Below are 13,603 nucleotides of genomic sequence, written 5' to 3' on the forward strand. Positions count from 1 at the left end.
GTTGCCAATTTTGTCTCACTTCAGATGGAAAAAAAACAGATAAAAACTGAGATAAATTGGTTGTCGTAGATAAGATAAAATCAGAGAAAAAAAGAATGGATTAACTGGTTGTTATAGATCGTGTGTTCAACGCTCCATCATGTTCAGGGCGTTGCTACGTCTTCCGTAAGCGTCCGATCTTCCTCAATGAATGACGTAGACTGACTCAAGGTCTTGGCTATCGGATGTTTTCACACACGTGATAGAAAACGGATGAGACCAGGCCAGGCCAAGCAGTATGTGTGTGTGTGTGTGTGTGTGAAGGAATGGAACTTACCAACCAACCCCCTAAACCCACCCCCAACCCTATCGGCCATTCGTCCTGGTTTATGACGAGCCCAAGGTCGGCGGCGTACCCCGCTGGTCATGTGGAGAGAGAGAGAGAGAGAGAGAGAGAGAGAGAGAGAGAGAGAGAGAGAGAGAGAGAGAGAGAGAGAGAGAGGTTGGCAATGGCAGCTGTGTACGTATATTCGGTGTAGCAGATCACACTCGTGAGTATGAAGACGAGGAGGAGAATGATACTGCTGAAGCGACACCACTGTTGTGTGGAGGTTCTGCCATCCCAGCAGAGGCTGAGGTTGGACTGACGGCCGCCAGGGGAAGGCAGAACAACAGTCCAGTGTTGCCAGACTTCAAGGAAAAACGCGGCTCCTCATTTTTTTAAGTCTAGCTCGGCTGGTGGTGAGTCAGCCCTTCCCAGCGGGGGAGTCGTGAGGTACACCGGTGGCTGGCCCCATGGAGAGGGTGGCGTGGTGGTGGCTTGTCCCGTACGGAGGGTGGTGTGGGGGTGGCTTGCCCCGTAGGGAGGGTAGTCTGGTAGTGGCTTGACCCTTAGAGAGGGTGGTCTGGTAGTGGCTTGCCCGGTAGGGAGGTGGTGTGGTGGTGGCTTGACCCGTAGGGAGGGTAGTGTGGTAGTAGCAGCTTGCCCCGTAGGGAGGGTGGTGTGGTGGTGGCTTGCCCCGTAGAGAGGTTGGTGTGGTGGTGATTGGACCCATGGGGAAGGTGGTATGGCGGTAGCTGACCCCATGCGGAGGGTGGTATAGTGGTGGTTGATTCCCTTGGGGAAGGTAGTGTGGTGGTGGCTGGCATTATGAGGAGGGTGATGTGATGATGGCTGGCCCCCTAGGGAAAGTTGGAACTGACTGTGGTGTGGTGAAGACTGGAGCTATGGTGATGGTATGGTGGCAGCTGGTCCCATAAAGCCAATTGTGTGGTGTAGGGTACGGTAGCCTGGCCTCATGAAGAGGGTGGGTATGATTATGGCCCGGGGGCCTGGCCACCCTCTGGGGAGACTCGTGTGTTTAAGGGGGCTGTCCCCATGAGCAGAATTGTGTATAATTGTTTGCTAGCGTGGGTGGGGCTGGCTCCATTGAGAGGGCGGGCTGGACCGCGGGACTAGGGGGCTTGTGTCGTGTGGCGAGTGGGCGGAGTGACTAATGTGTTTGAGAAAGAGACGCGATGATAACTCAAGCGGTTCCTCCTGACTCACCCACTCCTCCCGTCTCCCTCCAGCACAGCAGCCAGCAGGAAATGATGTAAGAGGGAGCACCACACAAAACGTAGAGGGTGTACTCCCATAGACATTCTATGTGAAAGTGTCACTAAGAATCATAACCTTGTCTTGTGTTCTAGGGAGACGGCCCAGAACTGCATTGAAGACATGGTTGAAATTCGTATAGAGGTGTGTGTGTGTTTTTATTTTCCCCTCGTGACCTGACTTACGTACTTCCTGGTGATCAATATCACTTAAGTATTTATCTGGTTCTGATGACCTGCTCCTCATCTCGAGCGTCTGGTGTTGAGTCACCTCACTGGGTCTGCTACTCTGAAGCCGAAAGAACTTTTAAACTTACGTCGGTATTATAATCTCATTTTCTTTCGTTTCGTATCGCATTATTTAGTATTCTGAAGACTGGATCTTTCCAGTTGACGCACTATGACAGAATTTTTAGAATTTTGCGTTTTTTTTTCTTCTTCGTCTTTTTTAAGGCTGACATAACTTCTTGATGGTCTTCGTTGTACGCATTCTTGTTACACTTTCGTCTTTGCTCTCCCTTGGTAATCGAAAGTGAATAACATATTCCAAGTGAGATGTGACCAGGGTGGAGTGAGGAAAGAGGATATCCCTGACATTTTACACTGTCGTATCCAATACAGTAAGACGATGCTTTGTGTGTTTTAGGTTACCGCTTAAGTCACTTTTTTCTTCTACTTTTAATCATGGTTGATGATTATATGCGTAGTCAATACTCTACGAGCCAGAAGGCATTCATTCCTTTGGGTTTCTCTACACTGAAGTCCATTTCTCATATCTCCGACTACACCATCAGTTTGTCTAAATCAACATGGCTTCTTAGACCGTCTTCCCTTAATGGGCCTTCATCTAGTAACTCTGTATCGCCAGCAAAGTCTAAAATTCTCTTGGTGAATCTTGTCTTGAGATTATTGACATACACTATAAAAAGTGTCGGACCAAAGACAGAATCCTGTGGTACTCCACAAACTCATGATGCGCAACGATGCTTCCTTCCTCACCATTGAACACCAGAGGTTGTGTGTTTCATCTTTGAGTAAGTCTGTTGTCCATCCACGGATACAGTATCTTGTGGTGTCCCTGCCCTTTGATTCTACGTAGCAGTCAGGTTATGTGGTACTCTGTCGGACGCTTTTGGAAAGCTGATGTATCTGAGGGTATTTTGTGATCTCTTTTCTTGCTTACACGATCAAAAACTCTCTCAGATAAGGGTATTTTATAGTGTCCTTTCGTGCTTACAAGATCAAAAGTTCTATGAGGTTAACATGATCTTTTCCTGCAAAATTAGTGTAGATTTTTTCGTTTTGATTCACTGTCTTTTAAAATCTGATGATTCTACTCCTAGCTATTGTTCATGACACATTACCACAACCAATATGTGGTAAGTCTTAAAGAATCAAAGTTTGAAGTGCATTTTCTATCTTATTTTTTCTCCCTTTTAGAAATTGCTTACAGTCGCAGACCTAGTTTTCAGAATTTCCTTCCTAAAGACATTTATAGAAATATCTTCTCTATTTGGATATCCGTTTTGTGTTTGAGGTACGATTTAGGTATTGTCGATAGTGGAAACTGTATCAAATTATCTGATCACTAAGGAAAACCATCTTTGGCGTTGTTTAAAATCCATTTTTGTCAGACAGTAGACCTATAGCATCGTTGTTCTAATCTTGTATCTTACGCATTTAAAGATTTCGTTTTCTTCAATCTTTTTTTGACTGATGTTCATTCTCTTCCCACACTATCTTTGTTAAGTCATATACGTTTTCCCTTACCTTGTACAATACCCGTCCAATTATAGTTATCTGTATGCATTTTCTTTGCTCGTAGATACATCACATCTCTTTTGTCTTCCATCCTGGCGCATCCTTCTCATCACTCATCTTGTTCCCTCCCTCCGGCAGCGGCGTCTCTCATATGACAATAATATCTTCTTTTTTGACGTTACATCTCATCTGTCAAGCGCGTGTAAGTCACAAAACAATCCTAATCCAATTGGATTGACTAACGTTACATCATTTAGAATTAGATGTCTTTTAGCTGGTATCTTTGAAATAGAAAAAAAATCAGAGAATCAGGTATCGCAATGATCACTCACACTCACTCACACTTAGCTTTCCTCTGACCTTATTGTAGCATGTAAATCTGTGTACTGTGGATGGCGCTAAGTCTAATGTGTTGCTTCGTCTTGGCCATTCCGCCTGGAAACCATTCTTGAACTAAACAAACTAACTAGGCTGTTTCCCTTCAGGGTCAACCAATATGACAAAAGCCGTTACAGAAATCTTACACAATCATTACTTCTTCATTGTCAACTAAACTTAAATTCTTCGAATGAATGATACTGCCACGCGAACAATTAATTAAGACTTTAAATTTCACAAGTTAAAGTATGTTGAATCGTATATATATCAATATCAGTTTTATATACCCTGATTATATATATATATATATATATATATATATATATATATATATATATATATATATATATATATATATATATATATATATATATATATATATATATATATATATTACCCCTGGGGATAGGGGAGCAAGAATACTTCCCACGTATTCCCTGCGTGTCGTAGAAGGCGACTAAAAGGGGAGGGAGCGGGGGGCTGGAAATCCTCCCCTCTCGTTTTCTTTTTAATTTTCCAAAAGAAGGAACAGAGAATTGGGCCAGGTGAGGGTAGTCCCTCAAAGGCCCAGTCCTCTGTTCTTAACGCTACCTCGCTAATGCGGGAAATGGCGAATAGTTTGAAAAAAAGAAAAAGATATATATATATATATATATATATATATATATATATATATATATATATATATATGTATATATATATATATATATATATATATATATATATATATATATATATATACATCTTTCTCTACAAAAGTCTTGTCTGTGTTGCCTGCCATGTGTAACATATCATTAGTGAAAGTCTTATATCTTATTAATTCTTATTGTGCTGAGAAGTGATTGCATTATCCATCCATATCTCTGCTATGATGTAGACTAGGCTTTTAGGATAGACCCTACACTGTTAGGTCATCTATCTTCAAGTTCAGGCTGTTTCCGTTGGTGTAAAAACTTTGAGTTTTGCTCTGAAAGGACAAGTTTCTTGTGGTTTAATGTCCATAGGTTAGGTCTCATTTCTCAGGTTATTTGAGATTGTCTCCATTTGACCTCACCCTGGTGGGTCAAGTTACCTAACAGCAGCCTTTCTAAGACTGACATGACCTATCCTTTCCTTCCTCTAAGACCCTTACTAATAAGTGCAGTTGCAAATTTATTTGTCAAGTGCAAGCCATCTTTAGGTATCAAAGCTTTCTTATCACCATTTATTCTACCTCACAAACCTCTGTAATGTCCTCCCTTGTACCTACAACTACCCTGATCTGTACGACGAATATTTGACTTTCTGCTCGGATGTTACTGATCCAACATCATCTTCAGAAGTTGCCCAATTGCCACGACCTTACTGAGGATATCTCCAAGAAGTTCCCCATGTTTTCCCGGAATCTCTGATCATCTTGTGGTGGTGTGGTGAAGGCCGGTCTCGTGGGAGGGTGGTGGAGAGGGTGATATGGTGGGTGCTTGTGCCTTGCAGGGGAGGAGGAGGATGGTATGGTGATGTGGGAGTGTGGTGGAGGGTTAGACAAAAGGGGAAGGTGGTATGGTAGTGTGGTGTTGGTTAATCCAAGAGGGAGGGTAGTATGGTAGTGTGGTACTGGTTAACCTAAGAGGGAGGGTGGTATGGTAGTGTGGTACTTTTTAACCTAAGAGGAGGGTGGTATGGTATCATGGTGCACTGGCAGGTAGCGTTGGCCCGGGCCTGGTCCAGCATGCTCCGCTACCACTGCCAGTCGACTGCTTGTATCTATCACATCTACCTCAGGGAGGCGGGGGTTCTACGGCAACCATCTGTCTATCCCAGGGAGACGTTACTTGAGCGGGGAAAGCTCTGGTTATATAAGCTCCCTCGATAAAGCAGACGACACATGGCACGTCCTTTACTGGTTCTCTTATGAATCCCCAATAAAACGCGTATATTCCATGCGTATGACGCGAGGAGACAGGTGCAGGTGAGTCTTGCGTCCGGCGTAAAGTCTTAGTCACGAAGAAAAAAAGAGGAGTGACGTGTGGTGGTGGAGGGGAGGAGGAGCAGTCAACATGGCTCCACCATAAACAGTCCCCCAGCAGTGCGTCCGCCTCGGCTTCCTGGAAATCTTGACGGCAATAGTCCAGAGCCAAGAACCCAGCGAGGCAGAGAACACGTGCTGGCGGCCTTGTCTCGTACCTGAGTTACGTGGTATCACGTCCCTGAGCGCTATAGGTCTATGTGCTGAGCTATGCTTACCTACACTGCAGCTACATGTTGATCAAGTATTGTGGCACAAAATGGGGTACACGGTACGTAATTCCTATGGCCACATAGTCCAAGCTCCACCCAAACATCTCACACTACTGCTAACATATCTCACACTGTAGCCACGCATCTCACACTGTAGCCACGCATCTCACACTGTAGCCACGCATCTCACACTGTAGCCACGCATCTCACACTGTAGCCACGCATCTCACACTGTAGCCACGCATCTCACACTGTAGCCACGCATCTTCCACACTGCAACCACACTTCCTACATCACACGTTACAATATCACCTCCCACACTACAGCCATATATTCCTTGCGACAGTCACACATCCCAAGGTATGACCACACAAACCACGTTACACGTATATAACCCAAGTTACAGCCACATACACCACACTGTATGTGACTGTATTGTACACGACAGTGGATGATCGTGTGAGGGTAGTAGCTACTGTATATAAAAGGTTCGAACCTGGGCTGACAGTAGGGAGCTGTGTGAGGTGTACAGGTGTAGCCAGTGATTGTTAAGTGTACATATAGATTTATCAGTAAAGTACAAAATCCACGGGGCGTTTATTTATCCTCAGATGGATTTATATTACCCGTAACCTTGGCTCTTAAGATATTCGTCCTCCTGTAGGATTAGCAGCAGTTCTAATGGTCGTTGCATCGACCTTCAGTGACCCCCCTCATACGTCAACAGTGCTCCAGTGCCTTGACTCTGCCTAAGACCTGTGGAATGCGTTGGATTCCCCCCCAGTGAAAGTTACCGCTGGGGGGACCCCGCCCTGCTACCTCACACCCCCCAACGCCCCAACGAGCTCCACCTCCTTCCCCCCCCAGCTCTCCTGACACGATCTTTAACCATGCCACACATTACTCCATCGGTTTGTCGTTTGTCATCCGCCACGCGTGCAACGTGCGAACCCGTCGGAATGCTGCGTCTCGGTGTGACCCGCTGGGCAAACTTGGTCACATTTCTGATGGTGTTTTTTGGGCCTGTCATCCGATGCTGCCTTTGGGTGTACGCACTCGGTCGTCCACGCCCTCTTTACCTCGTGGCGCACCCGATCTGCTGCGTCAGGGGGATTGGCCCAGTTGGGCAGTCCGAGGGGGAGGACCGTGTGTGTGTGTGTGTGTCTCCTCCCCCACCCTCCTCCCCTCAGTCAGCTGGAGTCTCCCGCGCGTGCAGGGGGGGGAGTTTCCCCTCTTCCACCCCCCTTCCTCCAACGCCCACCTCACCAGGGACCACGACTCACCCTCAAGGCCCTCCCACCTTACGTCACTCTGACCTCATGGCAGTGTTGCCTTGTTAGCCCGGGGTTTCCGTCAGTGGGTCTCTTCCCTTCCACAGACCTACATTCCTAGTGTCGTGGTCAGACTGGTCGCACACTCCGCCCTGTGAGATCCTCTGTACCTGATAGTCCACCAGGACACAAGTAGACTTACGGTGATTATAGTCATTGTGTTTACCATCTCGCTGCGGGAGTTTGACTCGACTGTGTGATATTATAATTCGTCAACTTATCATAAGCATATTTCTTACGTCTGTTGGTTCTATATATATATATATATATATATATATATATATATATATATATATATATATATATATATATATATATATATATATATATATATAGATAGATAGATAGATAGATATAGATATATATATATATATATATATATATATATATATATATATATATATATATATATATATATATATATATATATATATATATATATATATATATAGGACCTCATGTCATAAAGTGTTGTGTTGTGCATGCGTCTACATCCAGAAGAAAGTGCTGGGCAGTTGCGTTAAAAGTTCTCAGTGTATTCTATATGGTAGTTGTGCCGTGGGCATGAAAGGTCTTGTGGTATATAGTGAGAACTGTGTTGGAAGTGTTGTGGTGACGGATGATGTGCAGGGCGTAAGCGGGCGAGTGTGACTCGTGTTTGTCTGGAGAGTGTGGTTCCTGATGTGTGTATGTCGGGCGGGCTGGAGTTCAACACTGAGTCGGGAGGTCAGTTGTTTAGTGCTGCTTTTGTCGGGTTATTTCAGTATGTGTTTTGTAAGTGTTATATTTGAAGAAGGTTAGGGAAAGTCTGTGAATAGAGATGACTGAAGTGTGAGATGGGGTAAACTTTCAATTTCTACTTAAGGGTTAGTGGTTAGTTATAGAGTGGGAGGGGTCTAGTGCTGTTGCATAAAATGAAATGCTGAACATGTTGAGTTGGTACTATAATGGGAACATCTTCGGTTCACTGCGAAGGTGTTGGAGTGTCTGTGAATGCTAGGCAGCCTGTGATTATTCTGGGTGCACTATTCTATACAGTATACATGTTGTTTATATTTGTTTTTGAAAGGGTGGAAGACCAGACCAGGCATAGTTTAATGTGGAGATGACTATAATTGTTTATACAAATTATTGAGGGGTTCATTTTCTTGTCTACATATGGTGGTTTTTAGTGTTATGTGGGCATTTAGTTTGTGTGTTGCTTTCGTGTTCATGTTATTGGTGTGTGGGGAATGGGACCCTATAATGTGAGGCGGTAGTTTGAGTTATAGGTTGTGACTGACTCTCACCTACTCGTTTGGTTTCGGAGCGAGTGATTAGTAAGTTGATATCTTAGGTTAAGAGTTCATGTCCCTCTGCTTCTCTATGATGATCTAATCTGTCCATTACACACTCGTGATTTACAAGCTAGTTCGCGTTATGAGAACTCTGGTCTGTCGGTCTGGCAACGATGGTGCCCAACTTACTAAACCCCTGTCTGGTCAGCTGCGTTGCGTATATATATATATATATATATATATATATATATATATATATATATATATATATATATATATATATATATATATATATATATACGTAGAGAGAGAGAGAGAGAGAGAGAGAGAGAGAGAGAGAGAGAGAGAGAGAGAGAGAGAGAGAGAGAGAGAGAGAGAGAGAGAGAGAGAGAGAGAGAGAGAGAGAGAGAGAGAGAGAGAGAGAGAGAGAGACCTAAACCTTTCCACAACTTTTCATCTATTTCTATTATTCCACTGTTTCTGTGTGCTGCCATTTTCCATTAGGTGTAAGTCTTATGGATTATTCTTATTCATATGTTGCCTCTATTTGGACCTTGAAATACTAGCATTGGAGATTTATATATGTTAATGTTTACTCTAACGTTTCTCTTGATCACAACCCACACCGATATCCACCAGACGATCCCTTTAGATCTCATGTCTTATTCTCATCCAGTAACACGAAGTGGAACTATGGAGTACTTATCTCCCTCATGCCTTACGTTATGTTCATTCTCCTCCTCCTCCTCCTCCTCCTCCTCCTTGAGCAGCATCCTTTCCCTTGGAGGTTGAACTCATTCACCCACTTGCAGTACGTCCCCTGTAGTATCATAGCATCATGACCATGGCATCTGCTTGTGAGACAGCGGGTACACACACCCGACCGAGGATGGGTCGGTTCTGCGAAGACGATGGGAGAGCGCTCTCTCGATGGACCCTTCCCTCCTTCCTCCCCTGCAGCCTAGTCAGTGCCTCAGCGCTGGAAGCGCCGTTTTCGTCATTCCCGCCACCCGTCGTACACCCTGGATGTATCCCTCCCACTCCCTGAGTTCTTCGCACTGACTTATGTTAACACGTTAGAAAACTGGTTAAGAAAATGACGAGGCTTCGGCTAATCTTCAGCTGGGCCGTGGTGGCTCGGCGTCAGGACGCAACCAGACTTTCACAAGTGACTCCGCTGTATATACCTGTTGGTATGAAGAAGGGCGACGCGAAGGGATACCATTGGGTGTCATAAGGCTCAGCAGCTCGGAGACTAGGGTGGGTTTAAAGAGCAGTTCCATAAGACTCCATTTCAACCGATAATGTACGCGTGTCCTCCCAGTGTAGCTAGTGCTCTAACGTACGCGTGTCCTCCCAGTGTAGCTAGTGCTCTAACGTACGCTTGTCCTCCCAGTGTGGCTAGTGCTCTAACGTACGCGTGTCCTCCCAGTGTGGTTAGTACTCTAACGTACGCGTGTCCTCCCAGTGTGGCTAGTGCTCTAACGTACGCTTGTCCTCCCAGTGTGGCTAGTACTCTAACGTACGCGTGTCCTCCCAGTGTAGCTAGTACTCTAACGTACGCGTGTCCTCCCAGTGTGTCTAGTACTCTAACGTACGCTTGTCCTCCCAGTGTGGCTAGTGCTCTAACGTACGCGTGTCCTCGGAGAAAGTCTTCTCACATATGCGTCCAGCTTCGACAGAATGGTCCGGGACTTCAAACGTCCCTTTGATGGGTCGTCTGAATGGCGAAGTCGCTGGTACTAACATGACCACTTTATCAGTGTCCCGTCTGTTGGCTTACACCGCTACCTCGGCTTGGATGCCTCCCTCCTCTTCTGGGAGGATGGAGAAATAAGACGTGTTGCCTTGGCGTCTGAATAGGGTTTTATGGACAGTGTTCAGCTCACTGCTTGAGCTAGACTGTTTCCCTAACGGGTTATAGATAAGACGGTGACCCTGAGATGTGCAAGAGCATATCACAGTAGCATCATTACCAGACATACCACAACGCAGGTGATTTTTGTCTAATGGTGGAACCCCGAGTGACGTATGTGAGTCGTATGGCATCCCCGTGCCATTTCCCCCCTTGGTAATGGTTAGGTTGAGCGGCTAAACAGGGAAAGAAATGCGACGGGACGCAACAGACCTCGAATCCCAGTAGTGGTAGATTGGGTAAAGTTATTCCTATGGTACAAACTGCAATGACTTCCCGCAATGTCTCAACCGGGGATTCGCCATATTTTGTCCTTTACGACGCCGAAAAGAGACTATCTTATGACATATTGTGGTCAGACCACAACCTGTGCACAACACGGATGACTGCTTCAGGATTCGAATGGCTCAGCCACACGTATCTAGACTCGTCACATAGGTTCCCTCTGTACAGCAGATCTGAACATGGTTAAGGATCAGTATATGATATGGAAGACGTGTGAAGTACGACAGCTTCTTATGGTACAGACTCGGTCAGGCCCAACGCCAAGGCTAAGTGAGGAGTCTATTGGCTCATTTAGAGTCTTCGAGAAATTGCACCGTCGCAACTTTCGTTTAGAGCACAGAGTGAATGAGAGAGACTCGGTGGGAGTACGTAAATTATCTAAAAGTATCGAAATGTACAGGTTTAACATGGCTATAACTTACTACGCTCGAAGAAGGGGACCCACCTGATCCAATTCAGTCCCCGGACGCGGACGCCTCACAACCCACACCTTCTCTCTCACTGCCACCGTTATCTTGGTACTCTTCCCTTCCGGCGCGTTACAACCTCAGATGGTGGAGACTCATAACCTGGCCACGGTGGTAGGGACGAGTCATGAAGGCCATGTGTCACACAGGGAGTTATCATAGTAGATCACATGCCTATTGGTTTAGAGCTTGATAAAGAAGGTTTGTACACTTAAGGGTTTATGCCATTCGTGTGTACTGAAGTGATCCCCTTCTTGCAGAAATGTGGGTCGTGAGTCTTCTTGTCTTGCACGGGACGTGGCTTCTCTGCGGTGCTCACCAGCCGTATATCCCTCACGTGCAGGCAGTGAGGCACGGAAGCTTGGTTGGTGAGGAAGGCGAGGTCCTCGTCCTCACTGATGAAGTGGTGGTCGCCCTCAACTGCTCTTACCTACGGTCAGTATTCGATCAGATCAGAACGGTGGAACCCCAGTTGAAAGGACTGGTCGCCCAGATGAACGCCGTGTTTCATGACTACGCCAGGGAGAACACCAGCACCACCATGTCCCTAAAGTCAGCCTTGCAGTGGAAGATCGATCAAATATACGACAAACTCTCCGGCGTCTTGCGTCATAGCAGACAAGGGACGCGACGCAGAAGGGGACTAATTGATGTCGGCGGAGAAGTGTTGGGTACCTTGTTCGGTGTGGCTACCCAGAGGGAAGTCCAGGCAGTTCAGGACAATGTTTACGTGGCATTTTCCTGGCTGGATGCTCATGAAAAACTCCTGCAGGTTACCATCCAAAACACACACAAATATGTCCGGAAGATCAACGAGATCACCCGAGGGGTTAATAGAGTTCACTCTCAGCTGGCTGAACACATGAGAGGCATCAAGAAGATACAACGCATAGTGACCATAGCAGAGGTGGTGGATGTGATATTAGAACAGACGGATTATTTTGTCTCCCAGTTTAACACGTTCTTGTCAGATCTGCTGTGGGCACATGAGGATAAAGTCACCCCCACTTTGTTACCATTCAGTGTGTTGACTGATCTGTTGTCCAGAGCGAAGGTATTGTGGAACCTGGAGCCAGTGTACGAAGGAGAGTGGGTGGACTTTTACTACCCCTTGTTAGAAGTGTCCATTGCTCAAGATACTCTTCTAGTTAGCATCCCATTCAATAGTAACTTCCGATATACCCTTTACAATATCATTCCCTTCCCCTCCTTCCATAAGGACTCCCTCCACGTTGCTGTCATTTACAGGAACTTGGTCTTGCTCTCTGAGAACCTGACCACAGTGGCTTACCCTGGGCTCGAGGACATACGACGGTGTCGCAAGGGTATCAACCAACTCAGGTTGTGCCATGCCTACCTTCTGACGTTCCACGCTATACAGGAAGATTCCTGCGAACTTGCCGTCATTAGAAATTCCAGTTTGGTGGACAAGTGCACGTTTGTCGAGAAGAAAGACCTCATGCCACAACACGCACATCTAAACCAGGCCATGTACATCTTCTTCCCCGTACGAGAACGTCTGACAGTCACATGCCAGGGGAGCAACACGACCACAACCTCTGCTTTGGGCTTGTACATCTCCCCTGATTACTGTACTTTGAAGAGCAAACACCTCTATCTCCTACCTAGTCGAAAACGGTTCACTCACTACACACACACCCTGCAACACTTGTACAAGGTGGACTGGCTTAATGTGTCAGAAGAGGAATATGTTGTCGTAAACCATGATATTGAGGAGTTACCCCCCAACAACTACACTGTTCTGCCTTTATATTTACGTCCTGCATTCCACATACCCATCTTTTCCACACTGTCTGTAGTTGTGGTCATCTTGCTAATCCTGATCCTTGGAATTTGTTATTCAGTGCGAAGTCGTTTCGCCCAGCAACGTACAAGTAACTAAGTCTTCCGAGAAGGACGAGATAAACACTGTTAAGTAGATAGTGGAGGGTTACGAACATCTTCTAAGCATCACTCCCATTCATTGTTGATCGCTATCATTGTAAGATTTTCCAGGGGTTTGCCCCCAAAATCTTGATGTTTCCACACTCTCTGTTTTGTGACGTTTATATAGGAACATTACAATCACTTTGCCAGGCTATTTCTTTGTCTACTTCTTTCTTACCTTATGATATGTCATTGTGTTTGCCATTTGCCTTAAGTTTTTATGCTCAAGCATATATATATATATATATATATATATATATATATATATATATATATATATATATATATATATATATATATATATATATATATATATATATATATCGTATTTCCTGCGTGTCATAGAAGGCGACTTAAAGGTGCAGGAGCGGAAAGAAGGGCTGGAGATCTTTCCCTCCTGTATTACTTTTTCCAATGAAGGAACAGCAAAAAAACACAAGCCAAATGATC

General features: G+C 45.3%; 2 protein-coding genes across 4 annotated transcripts in view; one reads left to right on the plus strand and one right to left on the minus strand.

The window, feature by feature from the left end:
- LOC139750387 (solute carrier family 7 member 14-like) overlaps positions 1-13,603 on the minus strand; it is a 579,902-nt gene that overhangs the window by 157,311 nt on the left and 408,988 nt on the right. The gene's annotated exons all lie outside the window — the stretch shown is intronic.
- Positions 7,275-13,364, plus strand: LOC139750115 (uncharacterized). The gene is made up of 2 exons (XM_071664454.1): positions 7,275-7,405; positions 11,467-13,364. The coding sequence occupies exon 2, from the start codon at positions 11,469-11,471 to the stop codon at positions 13,107-13,109; it is 1,641 nt and encodes a 546-aa protein (XP_071520555.1). The 5' UTR covers positions 7,275-7,405; positions 11,467-11,468; the 3' UTR covers positions 13,110-13,364.

The sequence above is a fragment of the Panulirus ornatus genome, chromosome 9, assembly GCF_036320965.1.
Source record: "Panulirus ornatus isolate Po-2019 chromosome 9, ASM3632096v1, whole genome shotgun sequence".
Classification (NCBI taxonomy): domain Eukaryota; kingdom Metazoa; phylum Arthropoda; class Malacostraca; order Decapoda; family Palinuridae; genus Panulirus; species Panulirus ornatus.